This window comes from Nycticebus coucang, chromosome 8, assembly GCF_027406575.1.
Source record: "Nycticebus coucang isolate mNycCou1 chromosome 8, mNycCou1.pri, whole genome shotgun sequence".
In the NCBI taxonomy this organism is placed as follows: domain Eukaryota; kingdom Metazoa; phylum Chordata; class Mammalia; order Primates; family Lorisidae; genus Nycticebus; species Nycticebus coucang.
The window spans coordinates 132647655-132666149 of record NC_069787.1 but is presented as its reverse complement, the minus strand read 5'-3'; the positions used below and the strand labels follow the sequence as shown (position 1 = coordinate 132666149).

Below are 18495 nucleotides of genomic sequence, written 5' to 3'. Positions count from 1 at the left end.
AATACCCATGTCCCTTTCACGATCTTTTGCCGACAGTAGAAGAGTATCAAAAAATTTGAGTCTCCCGATGTCCACCTTCTAAGCTGAGGTCAAACGAGGTACATTCTGTCTTCTGATTCCAGCTGTCATATTATGAACCATGTCCTTTGTGCCATCTATTTAATACCACGTTTTGCATTTTCATACTTCTTGTTGGTGAATCCTCTGCTCAAAATGGCTGGGAAGGGTAGTAATGAGGTGCTGTGCGCTGCCCCCAAGTGCAAGCAACTATGACGCACCTTACTGAGAAGATACACGTGTTGGCCGTTAGTTCAATTGTTCTGATTTAACAATATATATAAAATAGGGTGTCCTCCAATAGAAACATACCTAAAACAAAATATGTATTGAGCAGTTAATGAACAGGTGACCAGAGGTTTGCAGCAATCCAATCTGTGTTTCCCATGGGAGCAACGCTTTAATAGTTGCTTTTAGTGTTTGTGGGACTTTATGAAACCTAATTACTACCAGTCAACTGTATTTAGTTTCAAGGTACTTTAGGATGACTTATTTGCAGAACTGGACTTCTTGTCTTTTTTTTTTTTTAGAGACAGAGTCTCACTTTGTCGCCCTCAGGAGAGTGCCATGGCATCACAGCTCATAGCAACCTCCAGCTCTTGGGCTTAGCAGATTCTCTTGCCTAAGCCTCCCAAGTAGCTGCCACACACCCGACTATTTTTGTTGTTGTTGTTGCAGTTTGGCAGGGGCCGGGTTGGAACCGCCACCCTCAGTATATGGGACCAGCGCCCTACTCACTTAGCCACAGGTGCCTCCCTGGACTTCTTGTCTTTAAATTTTCGGTATGGCAGACCTCTGAGATACTGAGGATTCGGTTGTAGGTCACCAATAGAGAGAATGTCACCATAAAGCAAGTGACAAGAATCATTTGGTTTTCCAGTCCATATAAAAGTTACAGTTAAACTATAACAGTCTATTGCTTTAAGAGATGGGGTCACTGTCACCCAGGCTAGAGTGCAGTGTCTCACTGTAACCTCAAATTCTCAGGCTCAAGCGATCCTCCTGAGCAGTCGGGAGAACAATGTGCCACTCATTATGGGCAGCTGATGTTTTCAGTTTTTTTGTAGAGATGGGGGTCTCACTATGTTGCTCAGGCTAGTTACAAATTCCTGGCCTCAAGCAATGTTCCCTCTTTGGCCTCCCAAAGTGCTGGGATTACAGACCTGACCTACCACACCTGGATGTTGCAATCTCTTAAATGTGTAATAACATTATGTCTATAAAAATTTATTGATAAAAGACTCCCTATTCAATAAATGGTGTTGGGAGAACTGGATATCCACATGTAAAAGACTGAAACTGGACCCACACCTTTCCCCACTCACAAAAATTGATTCAAGATGGATAAAGGACTTAAACTTAAGGCATGAAACAATAAAAATCGTCAAAGAATGCATAGGAAAAACACTGGAAGATATTGGCCTGGGGAAAGACTTCATGAAGAAGACTGCCATGGCAATTGCAACAACAACAAAAATAAACAAATGGGACTTCATTAAACTGAAAAGCTTCTGTACAGCTAAGGAGACAATAACCAAAGCAAAGAGACAACCTACACAATGGGAAAGGATATTTGCATATTTTCAATCAGACAAAAGCTTGATAACTAGGATCTATAGAGAACTCAAATTAATCCACATGAAAAAAGCCAACAATCCCATATATCAATGGGCAAGAGACATGAATAGAACCTTCTCTAAAGAAGACAGACAAATGGCTAACAAACATGAAAAAATGTTCATCATCTCTATATATTAGAGAAATGCAGGTCAAAACCACCCTGAGATACCATCTAACCCCAGTGAGAATGGCCCACATTACAAAATCTCAAAACTGCAGATGCTGGCGTGGATGTGGAGAGAAGGGAACACTTTTACACTGCTGGTGGGACTGCAAACTAGTACAACCTTTCTGGAAGGAAGTATGGAGAAACCTCAAAGCGCTCAAGCTAGACCTCCCATTTGATCCTTCAATCCCATTACTGGGCATCTACCCAGAAGGAAAAAAATCCTTTTATCATAAGGACACTTGTACTAGACTATTTATTGCAGCTCAATTTACAATCGCCAAAATGTGGAAACAGCCTAAATGCCCACCAACCCAGGAATGGATTAACAAGCTGTGGTATATGTATACCATGGAATACTATTCAGCCATTAAAAAAATGGAGACTTTACATCCTTCGTATTAACCTGGATGGAAGTGGAAGACATTATTCTTAGTAAAGCATCACAAGAATGGAGAAGCATGAATCCTATGTACTTAATTTTGATATGAGGACTATTAATGACAATTAAAGTCGTGGGGTGGGGGGAAGGAAAAGCAGAGAGAGGGAAGGAGGGAGAGGGGTGGGGTCTTGGTGTGTGCCACACTTTCTGAGGGCAAGACATGATTGCAAGACTTCACCTAACAAATGCAATCAGTGTAACCTGGCTTATTGTACCCTCAAGGAATCCCCAACAATAAAAAAAAAAAAAAATGCTAACAGTTATCTGATCTTTCAGTGAGTCACAGTTATTTTGTTGGTGTAAACCTCAGTGTTGCTGCTGCTGACCCATCAGGGTGGTGTTGCTGAAGGCTGGGGTGGTTGTGGCAGTTTCTAATAATAAGACAGCAATGAAGTTTGCCACGTGGATGGGATCTTTCTTTCATGGAGGATTCCTCTATAGTGCAAGATACTATTTAATAGCATTTACCCGTATGAGAATATCTTTCAAAATTGGAGTCAGTCATATCAAACCTGTTGCTACTTTATCAACTGATTTGAAGTAAATATTCTAAATTCTTTGTTGTTACTTCAACAAACCTTACAGCATCTTCACCAGCAGCAGATTCCACCTCGGGAAACCACTTATTTGCTCATCATAAGAAGTGACTCCTCATCCATGTGAGTCTGATCGTGAAACTGCAGCAATCCGGCCGCATCTTCAACCTCCAGCTCTGACACCAGTTCTCTTGCTGTTTCCACCACACCTGCAGTGGCTTCTTCCACGGAAGTCTTGGGCCCCTTAAAGTCATCCAGGAGGGTTGGAAACAACACCTTCCAAACTCCTGTTTGTATGGCTTTGACATTTTTCCGGGATTCACAGACATTCTTAACAGCATCTACAATAGCGAATCTTTTCCAGGAGGATTTGATAATTCACACGGCCCACATCCACCAGAGGAATCACTCTGCCTGGCCACTGTAAGAAATGCACAATGTGTTTCTTAAATAACAAGACTTGAAAGTTGAAATTACTCCTCGATCTGTGGGCTGCAGAATGGGTATTGTGTTAGCAGGCCTTAAAACAGTATGAATCTCCTTGTGTAGCTCCCCAAAAGCTCCTGTTGACTAGATCCATTGTCAATGAACAGTCATATTTTGAAAGGAGTCTTTTTTTCTTCCCAGTAAGTCTCAATGGTGGGCATATAATAGTTCTATAAAGAAATCTGCCATCATCCAGGATTTGTTGTTCCATTTCAAGAGCACAAGCAGAACAGATTTAGCACAATACTTAAGGGTTCTAGGTTTTCAGAATTATAAATGAACATTGGCTGAAGCTTAAAGTCATCATCTGCATTAGCTCCTGACAGCAGAGTCAACCTGTCCTTTGAAGCTTTGAAGCCCTGCCTTGGCTGCTTCTCTCTAGCTATAAAATCCCTACACATATCTCCTTTCAATAGAGGCTGTTTTGTCTCCACTGAAAGTCTGTTGCATGTAGTCACCTTCTCCGGTGATCTGAGCTGGATCTTCTGGCTATCTGGCTGCAGCTTCTCCGTCAACACTTGTACCTTGTGTTAGGGAGATGCCGTCTTTCCTCAAACCTCGTGAGTCCACCTTGACTAGCTTCCAAACTTTCTTTTGCCAATTCCTCACCTTTCTCAACCTTCACAGAATATAAGAGAGTTAGGGCATTGCTCTGGATTAGGCTTTGGGTTAAGAGAAAGTTAAGGTTGCTTTGATCTTGTATCTGTCTAGACCACTAAAACTTTCTCCGTGTGAACAATAAGGCTGCTTTGCTTTCTCATCATTCGTATGTTCACAGGAGTAGTGAAAGGGGTCCAGTGTTTTACCCAGAGACAAGATGGGGGGGGCGAAGATTCACGTGGGGCTGCTTTAGGCCTCCAACAAGCAGCCTGTTTAATTTCCTTCAGGAAATTTGCATTTACAACCTGGCTAACATTGGCATAAAAAAGAGGCCTGGCTCTTGGCTTATCTCAGCTTTCAGCACGCATGCATACTAAGCTTAATCATGTGTTGCTTTGGATTTTAAAAAAAGAGATGCATGATTTTTAGTTGAATACTTAAGGACTTTTGTAGGTTTATTTGTTGGCCTACTTTCAATATTGTTTTGTCTTGGGCTATAGGGAGGCCCAAGAAGAAGGAGAGGAACAGGGAAACGGTTGTCAGTGCAGAAGTCAGAACACAAACATTTGTCGATTAAGTTGGCTGCCTTATACGGGCATGGTTTGTAAAGCCCCCCCAAAAATTACAATAGTAGCATGGAAGGTCGTTGACCACAGATCACTGTAACAGACATAATAACAAAAAGAACTTAGAAATATTGCAAGAATGACCAAAATGTGACTGAGAGACATGAATTAAGCACCTGCTATTAGAGGTGACACGGTTTCCACAAGCCTTCATTCTGTAAAAGATGCACTATCAGAAAAGATGTACACTGGCATTAGTTTCCTATTGAATTCATAGCAAATTGCCATGAACAGGATCTTAGAACACACATACTGCTCATGCACAGTCCTGGAGGTCAGAAGTCTGAAATGGGCTTTGCAGGGCTGACCTTGAGGTGCCGTTGCAATTGCTTTGCTCCTGGAGGCTCTAAGGGAGACTCCTTCCATGGGTTTTCTTTTTTTTGTAGAGACAGAGTTTCACTTTATTGCCCTCGGTAGAGTGCCATGGCATCACACAGCTCACAGCAACCTCCAACTCCTGGGCTTAAGCGATTCTCCTGCCTCAGCCTCCCGAGTAGCTGGGACTACAGGCGCCCACCACAACACCCGGCTATTTTTTTGGTTGCAGTTTGGCCGGGGCTGGGTTTGAACCCGCCACCCTCGGCATATGGGGCTGGCGCCCTGCTCACTGAGCCACAGGCGCCGCCGTTCCATGGGTTTTCTATCTTCTGTGCAGGCCACCTGGATTCCCTGGCTCTGCGCGCCATGTCCCTCTGCTGACATTGTCACACTCTGTCCATCTGTCCTGCTCTCTCTCCCGGTTATAAGAACATGTGTGACTGAGAACGGCAGCTTCTAAACCTGTCAATTATTTGCTCCCAGCTTAAATTCACTTAAGCATAATACTGCAGTGAAGTAAAAGACATTTTTCCTCGCATGTTGGAAGAACTGCTGACCAAGTCCACCTGGAGGGAGACGATGCTCTGGTGTCTATGATGCTCTCACTGTCCTTTTCTTTGTCTCCTGTTTCCAGTCTCCAGAGCCGAGGAAAACCGTCTGCATGTCCAGAGAAGAGTTCATGCAGAGGATGACAGAGGCTGTTGGCTGGGGCACCAAGGAGGGATATGGGGAGCTCTATGACAAAGTGGATGTGGCCCAGGACGGCTTCATCACCTGGGACAAGCTGGCCTCATTTATAATCCTTGCACTTTATGAAAAAGACAAATGGGCAAAGTCAACCATGGTTCCCCAGTGGAAGGACCTTGAGTTCCTCCCAGTAAAACACAAAGACACCATTCAAAAAGTAACTTTCTTAAAAAGTTCCCGTCGGTATGTGACCATCAGTAAAGAAGGCTTACTGGGGATCTGGGGAGAGAATTTAAAGCTGCAAGAAACACTTCCCATCACCTTGGATGCTGCAAAGCTCAAACACCTGTGGGTGACAAGTTTGGTTGCTCTGGAAAATGTAAACAAGGTACAAAGTCTTTATCAATATGTTTGCTATTTGTAAAAATGGAAAGATGCCGGGACAGGGCTCCTGCTCAGTATCAAATACATAACCCTGGCAGTGGCAGGCAGCTGCTTTGCTCTGCTGGTGCTGTTCCCTGACCCGCAGCAGGTACAGGTATTATTAAGAGAGATAATGGATTTCCTAAGCTGCTCCCTGGATGCCTTAAAATGAAATGGCTGGTAATGACTCAGGGCTTGGCTCTGCTTCCCACGGGGCCACCCTGCATCATTACCTTACAAGAACGTCCCTCTGCAGCGTGCAGGTGTCCTGGCTTTGCACGCATAGCTGAGGGCTATTACAGAATGCAGTGCAAGGCCTGGAGGGAAGGGGAGGAGCTGCATGTCTGGTGTCACCCACGTGGAGTCAGTGTCACAGTTCTGATAGGTAGGTTTTTCCTTAGTACAAATTTCTTCACATAGCCGTAACTAGGAACAAAAAAAACACACTGTAAGAAAAATAATTTTGTGAGGGAAAATTGCAGCTTGTGGAATACATATTCTTACTATTTTATATTAAGCAGATAGCAAATTTTACTATGAAAAATTTCAAATGCAGAGAGAGTGATTTTAGAAAGCTCTTGTCCCCAGTATCCACCTTAACCTTTTCTAATTTTCAGCCATTCTTGTTGCATCTGGTGCCTCCCCTCGTGAAGATCTGGAACATCAAATCATTTCCTCTGTAAATGTTTCTATTTTTCTATAAAGATATCTGATTTAGTGTAACCAAAATATCAGTATCACACGTAAAATGAATTACAATATTTCCTTACTACTGTGAAATATCCAGTCATGTAAATATCTCATTGATTGCTGTACAGTTTTTTTAAAAATAAATTTATTTCAGGTTAATGTGAGAGTACAAATAGCCAGGTCAAAATATTTGATTTTGTTAGGTAGAGTCCCTCTTGTGGTTATAACCCCCACACCAAAGTTGTACCAACATTCCCCCCACCCCATATCCATTTAGTAAGAGCACCCCGATTCCCTCTCTCAGTCCCTCCCTCGTTACCCCTCCGACCAGCTTGAATTGAAAGGAGTTCCCCTCCTATGTGGGCGTGCATTAGATTGTCTACTGGCTCCATATTAGTTTGGATCAAAATATGAATAAGACCCAAAGATTATAAATGATTGATATGTCTCTTTTAATATATATTCTTTCCTCCCTCCCTTCTTTTATCTTGCATTTTTTCCTTTGGCTGTCACTATTGATGTTTTGGTGTGTTCGTTTTTTAGTTTCTGTCAGTCTGGATTTCACAGAGTGTGTCCATATGGGGCTGTTTACTGTGCCCACCTGTCCTTGACTTTCCAGTAAGTCAGCCCTCAAGTGTACAGCCCGGGTCAGGTTTGTTTGTTTCAAATAGGCTGTTATGTGTTCTGCAGTCTGGAGGTGCAAGATGCCTAAGATGTTAGCCGTTCCTGAGATCTTAGCCATTATTACTGATTATTCCTAGATCCATTAATTTGTTAGATGATGACATTCTCATTTTTTCATTTCCTCTTTCTTTAAAAGCCGGAATAGTTCTATAAAAAGAAATTTCCCTCATTATTTAGCTATCAGGTGATACAAATTCTATCATTAAGCCAGAATAAAGGCCTAATTCTTCAATTTGACTTACTGGTTTTCAAAATAATGAGCTGGTTCTCTAATATCAACTAAAGCTAAAGAGTGAGTACTGTGATCATTATTGTTACTACTGAATTGAAAGATCCTGGGTTTAAAAGAATTGACATGTTTCAATCAACTGTCCAGAAACTGTCCTTCCTTTAGGCATTAAGGACTAACGCAAGTCATCTTGAGTCTTTTTACAACAATAAAAGTCTTTGAAAGCTTGTTTGCTTCCTGATATGACAACATTTTCCAGGGTCATCTTGTGTATTTCCTATGCCAGACCTAGAACCAGTATTTCTCTGAAGAGCCAGGTTCTTTTTATGGGGGAAGTAGTGTGTTCTAGTGCCTACAACTGCAAATCGTCCTTTTAGCTCTTTATGTGATACACCCTGTTAGGTTCACCATGAAGGCCGGCTGCAAGGGCTCACACCTGTAATCCTAGCTTTCTGGGAGGCTGAGACAGGAGCCTCTTTTGAGCTCAGGAGTTCAAAATCAGCCTGAGCAAGAACAAGACCCCATCATTACTAAAAAAAGAGAAAAATTAGCTGGGTTTTGTGGTGGGCACCTATAGTCCCAGCTACTTGAAAGGCTGAGATAGGAGGATCACTTGAGCCCAAGAATTTGAGGTTGCTATTAGCTAGGCTGATACCATGACATTCTAGCTTGGGCAACAGTGTGAGACTCTGTCTCAAGAAAAAAAAAAAAATCTCCACTTGGCTGGGAGTTTTCTTTATAGGACAATTTTTCAACACTAACTCAATCACTATGTCATGGATTGGATGATATTTTGTGCATTTTCTTGGGTTAGTTTAGGTAATTTGTGCATTTCTTAGAATTTGTTCATTTCATAAAGGTTATCTAATTTATTGGTATACAGTTGTTTATAATATTCTCTTTATAGTATGTTTTTATTTCTGTGGGATGGATAGTACTAGCTACTCTTATAGTTTTGATTTTGATAATTTGTATCTTTTCCCTCTCTCTCCTTTTATTTTGTTTGTCCTGCTAAAGTTTTGCTAATTTTGTTGATCTTTTCCAAGAACCAAGTTTGTTTCTATCTTTTGCTTATCTATTTTATATGTGTTTTATTTCTGTACTAATCTTTATTAGTAGTAAATAATACATATATTATTATTTACTTGAGGTTTACTTTTCTCTTCATTTTCTTGTTTCTTAGGATGAAAAGTTAGGTTATTGATTTGAGATTTTTTTTTCATACAAGTGTTAACAACTACCAATTTCACTCCTGACACGGCTTTTACTGAATTCTGTAGGTTTTGTATGTTGTGTTTTTGTTTTCATTACTTCAGTGCATTTTCTTGGGATTTCTTTGATCCACTGGTGATTTAGGAGTATCTTAACGTCTATGTAACCGTGAATTTCCCAAATTTTCTTTTGTTAAATGAAATTTTTAAAAATTTTATTCCATTGTGTTTAGAGAACATAGTTTGTGTAATTTCAAATCTTTTAAAATTATTGGGACTTGTCTTATAACCTAACACATGGTTTATTTTAGAGAATGTTTCATGTGTACTGGAGGGAATTGTGTTTTGCTGTTGCTGGATGAACTGTTCTGTAGATGTCTGTTAGACACAAAATAGTGTTTTTCAAATCTCCCATTTTCTTGCTGATCTTAAGCTCAGTTATTGAATATGGAATATTGAAATTGCCAACTATTATTGTTGAAATATCTCTTTGTCTTTAGTTCATTCAATTTTTGCTTCATACACGTTGCAGTTCTGTTGTTTCAAAAATGTCAGATGCAAATCCTGTCTTGTCACTAATTGTATTAATTCTGAATGAATTAAACACTCTAATTCAAAGGCAGAAATTAAAAGAATGACTCTTCATTTTAAATAATTTATATGTGTTTGTTGCAATTCCCTTGTTGGTGAGACATCGTTCTCATACTTTCCTTTGGTTTTTTGATATTCTTTACTTTATTTGTTTACACATACTAATAATCACCAATTTAGAATTTCTGTTTAGTAAATACAGTGTGTAACAGTTTCTACTGAATCATGTTTTATGTTGTTAAATCATTTCCTCCTTTTAAAATTGCCCTTAGGATTTTGTTGACTTAGGGTAAGGCTACTTAACAGAGTCTTTATTGATTTCCATGAAAACTTCTGTTTACTTCATAAGGCAGGGTTTATAAAGTCTCTGGTATGACCAGAGGATGCTCTATCTCTCTGTGTCTCAGTTTTTCTGGTGGTTAGTGGTCTAGACTCCAAGGGATGGAGGCTGTTGGTGGTTGTGTGGAGTGGGATAGGAAAGGAAGGATGTTCAATTGCCTCTAGGGAGAAAAGCTTCTTTTTGGCCCCAGTCCAGGGTGAGGATGAAGTGCGTTTGTGCCAATGTGCTATACACTTCTGTAATAGTGTTAAGGACCCTCAGGGAACAGAGTCTGACTTGGCAATGAGATTCCTGTGTCTGATTTGCATATTAATCTCCCTAAACCCATAATACATTCTGATTTTCTATTCTGCTACTTTAGATAGCAGTGGCTTTTACAAGTAAAGAGATTGGTTTCTATGATCTGCTGTCCAAAGAAAAATTTTCTTGTCAATACAAACTCCAAGGCCTGAAAGGAACACCAATTTGCCTGGATTATTGGTATGACCCTCTTGATGCCAATGAATCGATTCTTTCTTTTGGGGACATAACTGGAAAGGTAGGTGAAAAAAGGATAAGAGTGAACAGTATAGATTTAATCATTAAACTATAGTTCAAAATAGAAACTAAAATGCAATGAATGTGACCTTATCGTTGAACTGCATCATAGCTTGTAAGATCACACATGGAAGAGATGAATTAGGTCACAATTCCTCTTCTTGTTTATAAAAACAAATCTTTATCATGGTGTGTGGTTTTTGGTCTATATATAGTCTCATTTTCTTAATTTAGAAAAAAAGTCTTGCTAACATTTTTTACCATAGAATACTCAATCTATTAGATACAAATATTAAATATTTTATTTTAAATATCTAAGTTTATGTCTCATAAGTCTTTGCCTTTGTTCTTCTGATTTTCTTCATGACATTTTGTATTTCCCAGTACCAGCCTCCTAGGGAATTCCCATTTCCTGTGTCATGAGATGAACAGATAAACGCATTAGGGAGGACAGCACTGAAACTTAGACATTGGATGTTACGATTTCTGTCTCCCTGTCGAATTTCGACTGACCTATGAAAATTTATTACTTGCTTACACTAGAATACTTCTGTGACCTCTTAAGTTGGATAATTTAAAGGATTTCTTTGTGTAATTATGAAAGCTTTTCATTCTTACCATTTTTAATTATAGTAAGCATATCTTAAAGGCAAAGGATAGACTGCCCTGGGTAATTGCATCAGTGACTTCATAGATGCCTTGTTTTTGTAATATAACTGCCTGCATCCTTTAAATAATATTGAAGAAACTCTTATTAATTCAATTTCTATCCTTTATTAAACAAAAGAACATAGACTCTTCTTGAAACAATTGCCCTGCTCATGTTTTTCTTTCAATGTCTCTCTCAAGGTTCAAGCCATTGCTTTCACGGCAGCCTTGATTTCCCTGTTTGAACGGCCTGTGAATGTGTGTGAAGACGGAGGAGCCGCCGTGACCATTAACTGGGCAGAGCTGGTCTCTGGGTGTCACAAATGTTGCCACGTATTACAGCATAAACTTCATCATGGAAATTGGGTCAGGCAAGGTACTGCATTTCTAACAGTAATGAGGGAAAACTCTCACCTACGATTTCTATATTTGTATTCTTTGATGAAAATATTTCACACAAATCATTTAAGTCAAGAAACCAATAATTGGTTCTCTGTAGGTTTCTGCCTGGACTCTGCTAGCCCTTGAATACTGGCAGGAATTCTTTCTTTCTTTTTTCCTTCTGAAATTTATGCCTTACACAATTAATTCAGGTGACCTTTGTACTCAAGCAATCTCAAGAGAAGGAATAAAATTGTCATAGAATCCATTTAGCTTCAACCCAACTCTGATCTAACTGTTCGTATCTAGTCACATTTAAGACTGCTCACTCAAATAATTTAGTGAGTTCCCTCAAAAACCTCTTCTTTGTTTTCTTTACGGTCTCATGGGACATGTGTTAGTTTTACTGCCTTCAAAATGGTATCATCTGAATTTTCTTTTCTTCCTCTTATTTAAAAGAATGACTGAATTTCTCTCACGTACTTGACCTGCCATTCTCTGAGTCATGGATTATGTTATAAACCAGTGTCTATAGAAAAGCAGAACTTTCTTAAAACCTAGTCACCAATGAGTTAAGTAGCTTAATGATATACCTTAATTTTATGAAATTTATATCTGATGATTCAATATGCAAATATGCAGTATCTACACCGATATCTCCTTTGGTCTCAATACTAAGGACCATGGTCATTTCCTCACTTCTAAATTGCTATATTAAAAAATGCCCACGGAAATGAATGGAAATTAACAATACCATCGATGTTAGTAAAATTTAATGAACTTAAGGTTATTGGTCTGCTCCTAATATGGTTCAAATATGAGTCAAAATGGACTCAACTATAGGCTTTTATGGTAATTTTACCCTCTTTGAGTTTTAGAGGGTTGCAGCTAATTCTTTAATATATGTCCATAATAGTAATATCCTACATGAAGAATTATGCATTCTGCTTTTTTTTCTACAATATAAATCACAACACGTCTTTGGTATCTTTTATACATCTTTTTTTTTTTTTAAGAGAAAAACTATTTGGGAGCAAAACATTGCCGTGGGGACACCCACGTGTGTAGTGTCCACATCTGTCAGTAGAGTGTCACAAATCCCTGAGTCGGTGACATCCATCTCTTAATTATGCCATAATACTAATTATGGAAAAAACTAAATACAGTAAATTTTGGTTGTCTCCTTGGTGTGAGAGGGTCACAATCAATGGGCTAAGTTTTCACAACACTGAAGTAAGAATCATAGTACTGGAAATAAACTAAATATAGTTATCACAGCTGCTTCCCCAAAAAGCACTGCATTCTTTTATTTATATTTATATTCATTCATTCTTTGGATTCATAAAACAAAGACTAGACTATAATCGTAAAGTAATAGCTCTTGAAATCTATTCCTGCTGGGTTCTCTGGAGTTTAGTGTATTATGTAAGGTCCATAATCTTAAACTAATAGACAGATAGAAGCAGCCTAGAAAAAGCTGCTTCTGAAAATGTTGGAGAAATAATAAGTTAGGTTATAAAATTGAGATGGTTCTTTTCTGATGATGAATAATATTTAAATATGTTCTTCATGTTCAGGGAGAGAATGAAACGTTCTCAGTGTCGACTCTGACCCAATTTTATTTAAGCCTCTTAAAAAGCAGCCCTGGTGGTGAAGTAACCTGTCAGTGTTTGTGTATTAAGTTCCAGGACAAGGATTGTTCCTAAGCCCAGGTGGATTTGCTACTCATCTTGCTTCTGCCATATTTTGATTTTGGGTTCCCTTATCTACTAACAAAAGAATGTGGAAATTTAATGTTAGCAATAGAGATTCATGTTTATGAACCACAGAATTCAACTGCAGAGTCTGGCCTAAAATCACTACAAATCAGGGAATCGGCTACAGAAAAGTTGTATAGATACATGTACGTAAAAAATTCATGACCTTTGCTATCTTATTTGGATCAAATATATCCTAGATCTTTGAATGAAACTTTATTATCATAGAGTGGGTGATCTTTGGAAGAATAGGTGAAATACACACGGAGATATAACACACACGCTTACTGTGCTCAGTTTATTTGGATTATGCACTTGATGTGTCAATCAATCAACCATTATTTATTGATTTTTTAATATGCTTTGAAACTGTCTTAGGCATTTGAGAATGGAAGAGGAAGATTAAATATAGGCTCAACTCTGAAAAAATTTAATATCTGAAAAAGAATGAAAGATTAAGGAAGATTAACATAAAGGAACTTATTAGAATGTTGCACAAGGGTACTGAAAATTAACTACTAGGTTTTATAAGTAAGATTTTTGACTCCTATAGTAATTCTTAGGCAAGGATAGCCATGAGAAAAAGCTTCGAGGGTGGGTGGTGGTACTTTAATGGTGGATAGTGGGGAGAAAAAGAGGGCCTGGGCAATAGGAAGAAGCCCTGGCATCTCCAGGCAGGATGATGACAGGGAGGACGGGACAGGAACAGACAAGGGACTGAGGATCAAGGAAATGAAAGCAAGTGGGTTAAACGGGACACACGTGGAAGATTTTGGCAGTGAAATATCAAAGGGCTTTGAGGAGAATTGGACAGACCTGGTGCAGACAGCTGAGAATTCATTGTGATTCTTGGTACGTGGATCTGTAGTTTTAAACGCAGAAACTTTTCTATTGTTAGTTTTTCAGGGTCCCTCCTCCACTCCTGAACTCAGCCCTCCACTTTCTAGCTGCCGCACTGTCTTCCTCTCCTCCACTCTGGCAGTTCCACGGCTCTGGGCTTCCCTCCTCTCTGTGCCACAGTTTGGGCATTTCCTCCAAGAAAGCTGCAGCAGCTACAGGGCTTGCCTCATTTGTTCCTCCCTTCTCAGGGTTCATAGTTCTTCACTGACTATACTCCAATGTCTGAAAATATTGTTACTAGCATTTGTCCAGTTTTCTAGTTGTTTATAGTCGGAGAGTAAATCCAGTCCTATTACTCCATCCAGGCTGGCATCAGAAACCCAGCATGTTGCTTTTTAAAGAATGAGGATGCAATAAAGATTGGTTGATCCATCAGCCTCTTTCATCTGTTGAAATCTATTCGTCATATTAACCATCCTTCACCAGATGTAAATACAGGAGCCTCTATGTGATATTCACCCAGAAAACATTTGTGAAGTTCACAAATAATCACTGGTATGGTTCGAATGAATCCTGTTGTGTAGATCAATCCTAAGAACCTTGAATTCTAATATGCTGATTAACTAAGAAGATTTAAAAAATAATAACTTCAAGGGCCGCACCTGTGGCTTAGTGGTTTAGGTGCTGGCCTCATATACTGAGGGTGGTGGGTTCAAAATCGGCCCCGGCCAAACTGCAACAAAAAATAGCAGGTGTTGTGGTGGGCACCTATTGTCCCAGCTACTTGGGAGTCTGAGGCAAGAGAATCACTTAAGCCCAAGAGTTGGAGGTTGCTGTGAGCTGTGATGCCACAGCACTCTACCAAGGGTGACAAAATGAGACTCTGTCTCAAAAAAAAAAGAATAACTTCAAGGTTTTTTTTGTTATTATGTCCACTGTAAAGCACTCAAAGCCCAGCAGTCATTCAGTAAGATTCGCTGAGTGCCCCTTTGCACAGAACTTTGTGTACTAGAAACTCTGTGATAATTATTATAGAAATAATTATCTAGAAAATTTATTTACCAATGGATGCTGGAGTGAGTCAGTGTTCAGCTTGGTTGGGTGGAGAGGAATTGGTAGCTCATTTATTTTGTGCTGAGCAATTGAGCTGTGTTGTAACATTGGAAGATGTCAAAATAGGGAAACTATTTGAACTTATCTGAATAATTACATCACATTGATTTTCTTCTTCTTTTAAAGACATTACTTGTGTCTATAAGTAACAATCCCAATTAATTTCTTCTGTGGGATTTTATGTTTTGATGGTGAAAAAAGCCATTTTGCCATTTGACTTTGATGGTGTTACATAAGTTATTGGGTGAATACTACTGAAAAATATTTCAAATGAAAATGAATCATGCTTAGTATTTGTATAATTCTTTTTTAAAAAAATAAAACGGGTTATTTATAGTTAAAAGAAAGTAATTGGGGTGAGAAAAATATATTCAAAAGTCTTGTTTGGTTTAATATTTTATGAATGGATGTTGAGGAAAATGCTGTAGAAGAGAAGATTAGTAAAAAAGAAGCCAAAGAGTTTATGTGGGTCACTATGAAAGTTTTGAGACAGGCTGTTATGGTCCGTTATTTCACTTTCAAGGAACAAAGTTAACCGCATCCTTTCTGATTCACCCAGGTGAGTTTCAACCAGTGTGCTTATGGGTGTGGATGGGAGGGCTTCCTTTGTTTCCAGCTGTGTGGATTTTCTATTTCTTGATTTTTGTGTTTCTCAAAACTTTTGTAATGATCCACGTATATAAAGATGGGGTATCTGGGGAGGTGCCTGTGGCTCAAAGGAGTAGGGCGCCGATCCCATATGCTGGAGGTGGTGGGTTCAAACCCAGCCCTGGCCAAAAACTTCAAAAAAAGAAAAAGAAAGAAAAAGAAATGATGGGGTATCTGTATAAAGTTTTCTCTGTTTTCAGGTTTTAAGTTTGCAGCTTGAGTTCCTGCAGTCCTAACCAATGAATAAGTGCCTTTTCTTAGATTTATCAACAAAGATTCAAGCTTAATCATGCCTTCTTGTTGTTGTCATTTGAAGCTCAGTTGCATGTATTTTGATGTGAGGGAAAGGGCAGGAGGCTGAAATAGAGATAGAGACAGTGGGAAAGTCTGCGAGGCAGGACGGAGTCGGACGACCAATGGGATTTGTGGTGATTTCAGAGCCACTCCTTGGTCCACAGGACATACCCTGTCGGGAGGAGGACCTGCTTTAATCCCATGCTCTTTCCATCCTCAAAAGATAAATTGGAGCTCCGAGATCTCCTCGGGAAATGCCTCTAGCAATTTTCTTCTCAGCGTGAGGAGGGGAATATACAACTGGGGAAGCAAAGAAATATAAGAGCAAATATGGGAATGGTTTTTACTGAGGCTGAGGATAAAATATCTGTAAAACCGAAACGTCAAAGGAAAAGCTCCATTTCAGATACAAGTGTTCGTTCACATCCTGCTTTGAGATAAAGTTCAGACTTTTATGGAAAACTTTGAAGGAGAAAATGTTTTCATCTTGTCTGAGTGGCCCTGTGTCATATTTTAATGGGAAAATAATTATGTTCTGAGATGCCTGTAAAGTAATTATAGGGATTTGGGGCAATAGTGGAGACACATAAATGTCTTGAATCTCAGAAAATACTCCTCTTTATAATTGCCTTCTCATATAGACAATAACACTGGAAACCTTAAAAACCGTACCCAGGAAATGCAGATGTTAAGAGAGTGAGCGTGACATTTCTAGCAACAAAATCATTGTTTTCTTGTTATGTTGAAAGGTGTTCTCTTTGTGTTTGACTAGGGCTTGGGAAAGATACAAAACAGTTTGAGGTGACAGCAAAATCACTAATTGCTGCACTAATTAATGGAACAGTTGGCAGAGACTTCAGAGTGCAGACAGCAGGCTGTGTTCCTCAGGGAGTCTTCTTAATTGATAGGGACTGAGTTTGGAAGAAGAGTCAGCCTTAGTGCTTGCTTGTACATGGCTCCACTTCCCCGCATCTGAATCAGTCCTGCAGACATGGTGGAGCCTCCCACTGAGCGAGCCTCCAGCCTGCGGCCTTTCCCGGCAATGCTCTGGCTGCATTCTAGGCCGGTGGAATCATCACTGAGGTCTGCAGAAGGACCCCTCTTCCCCCAGCTTGCTCTGTAGCACCAGGAAGGGTCTACTTGATATTTTGAAAAGTCATTACAGTATTTGCATTGTTATTTTTAAAATACGCTCAGCAGTGCTGAATTTTAATCTTTAAAAAATGCATTTTGGTTTTTAAAGATGGAAATAGATGTAGTTAGTTTTTCTTCTCTAAAACTGTGGTTGCTCAGACTATAGGGAACCCTATGGTGGGTTTTGGGATGGGACACCAACCTGAAAATTAGCAATAAAATTGAAAATATACTCCTTCAGATAAGAGAACATAAAGGAAAATGTAAAGTAGGGTATTAAGTCACATGACTCACGAAGTAAAAGACTGAAAAGTAATAATCAGAATTCCTCGTTAGAAACGGCCCAGTTTCCGCCTTCTTGCTAAAGTGTCTATCTGTCAGGAAACTGTACAGAGTGGCCTTATTATATCTTATTAGAAATGCACTTAATAGCATTACTTAGTTTTTAGGTATTGGTTTTCATTTTCAAATTGCTTTTCCCACATTACCTCATTGCTGTCATGCAAGGTCATTTAGACACACGAGGATAAAGACTGACGCAGGTCCCTTAATGTCCTTTTTTATAACCATGTGGCAAAAAAAGTCAAAAGTTAGCATCTTAATGGACAAATATAAGTTGTCTTTTTTTCTTCTAAAAGTGTTATATAAAAATAATTTTAAAATGTTTTCCTCTACCAATTCCCAAACTCTCTGAGAATATTAAAAACAGATCATTGATTTCATCAGCTCATCCCAGTTCCTATTTTAAAAACTTTTCCATGATAACCTATCATTTCCTTACCTCAATTCAAGAAGTGGTGATAATATTTTTTATTTATCAGATAATTAGATTTTAAGGAAATGGCTTTTCTCTCACCTTTTAGTCAGGCATTCTCAGGAACTCTGACAGTCTAAAATTTAATCAGAAACAAGTTATATCTTGCTTTAGACATGAAGGGTGAATTACTGAGCCTCCAATATATAGCAGTGAAAGCCCATAAATGTCACTTAGTAACCTGCAGATTCCAATCGGGAAGGCAGATTTGAATACCAGAGAGCAAGGCCCTTCTTGATATGTCTTTCTTTATAGTCTCAGAACGAAAGATGATAGCTGGATATAAGGAGAAGACACACTGCAATTAATTTTCTGGATAGAAATATTTTATTCTGATTGTACTGTAATTATATTATGGAATATCAATGGATTTAAAGGTGATTAGTGGTGTGCTGCAAACTTCACATCTTATATATTGCTTCACCAAGTGTCAAGCTGCAATAACCCTTAGCATTTACTGTAAACAAAGGGAATACTTTCAGTGAAGTTGCTTCCTGAATGAGAACTTGTCCTCAGACTTTATACTGCTGGTGCTGCTGGTAGAACAGTAGTGGTCGCCCAGCAGGGAGCAGGGGCCTGGATGCTCCTGCATTTAACTGTCCCCAAGTGAAGCTCAAAGAGCG

General features: G+C 39.1%; 1 protein-coding gene across 1 annotated transcript in view; it reads left to right on the top strand.

Moving 5' to 3' along the window:
* Positions 1 to 18495, top strand: part of WDR49 (WD repeat domain 49) — a gene marked incomplete at its 3' end in the record, with an annotated part of 157560 nt that overhangs the window by 24282 nt on the left and 114783 nt on the right. Inside the window, 3 exon segments of the mRNA XM_053599684.1 lie at positions 5486 to 5926; positions 10068 to 10244; positions 11093 to 11267. Coding sequence (XP_053455659.1) covers positions 5486 to 5926; positions 10068 to 10244; positions 11093 to 11267 — 793 coding nt within the window.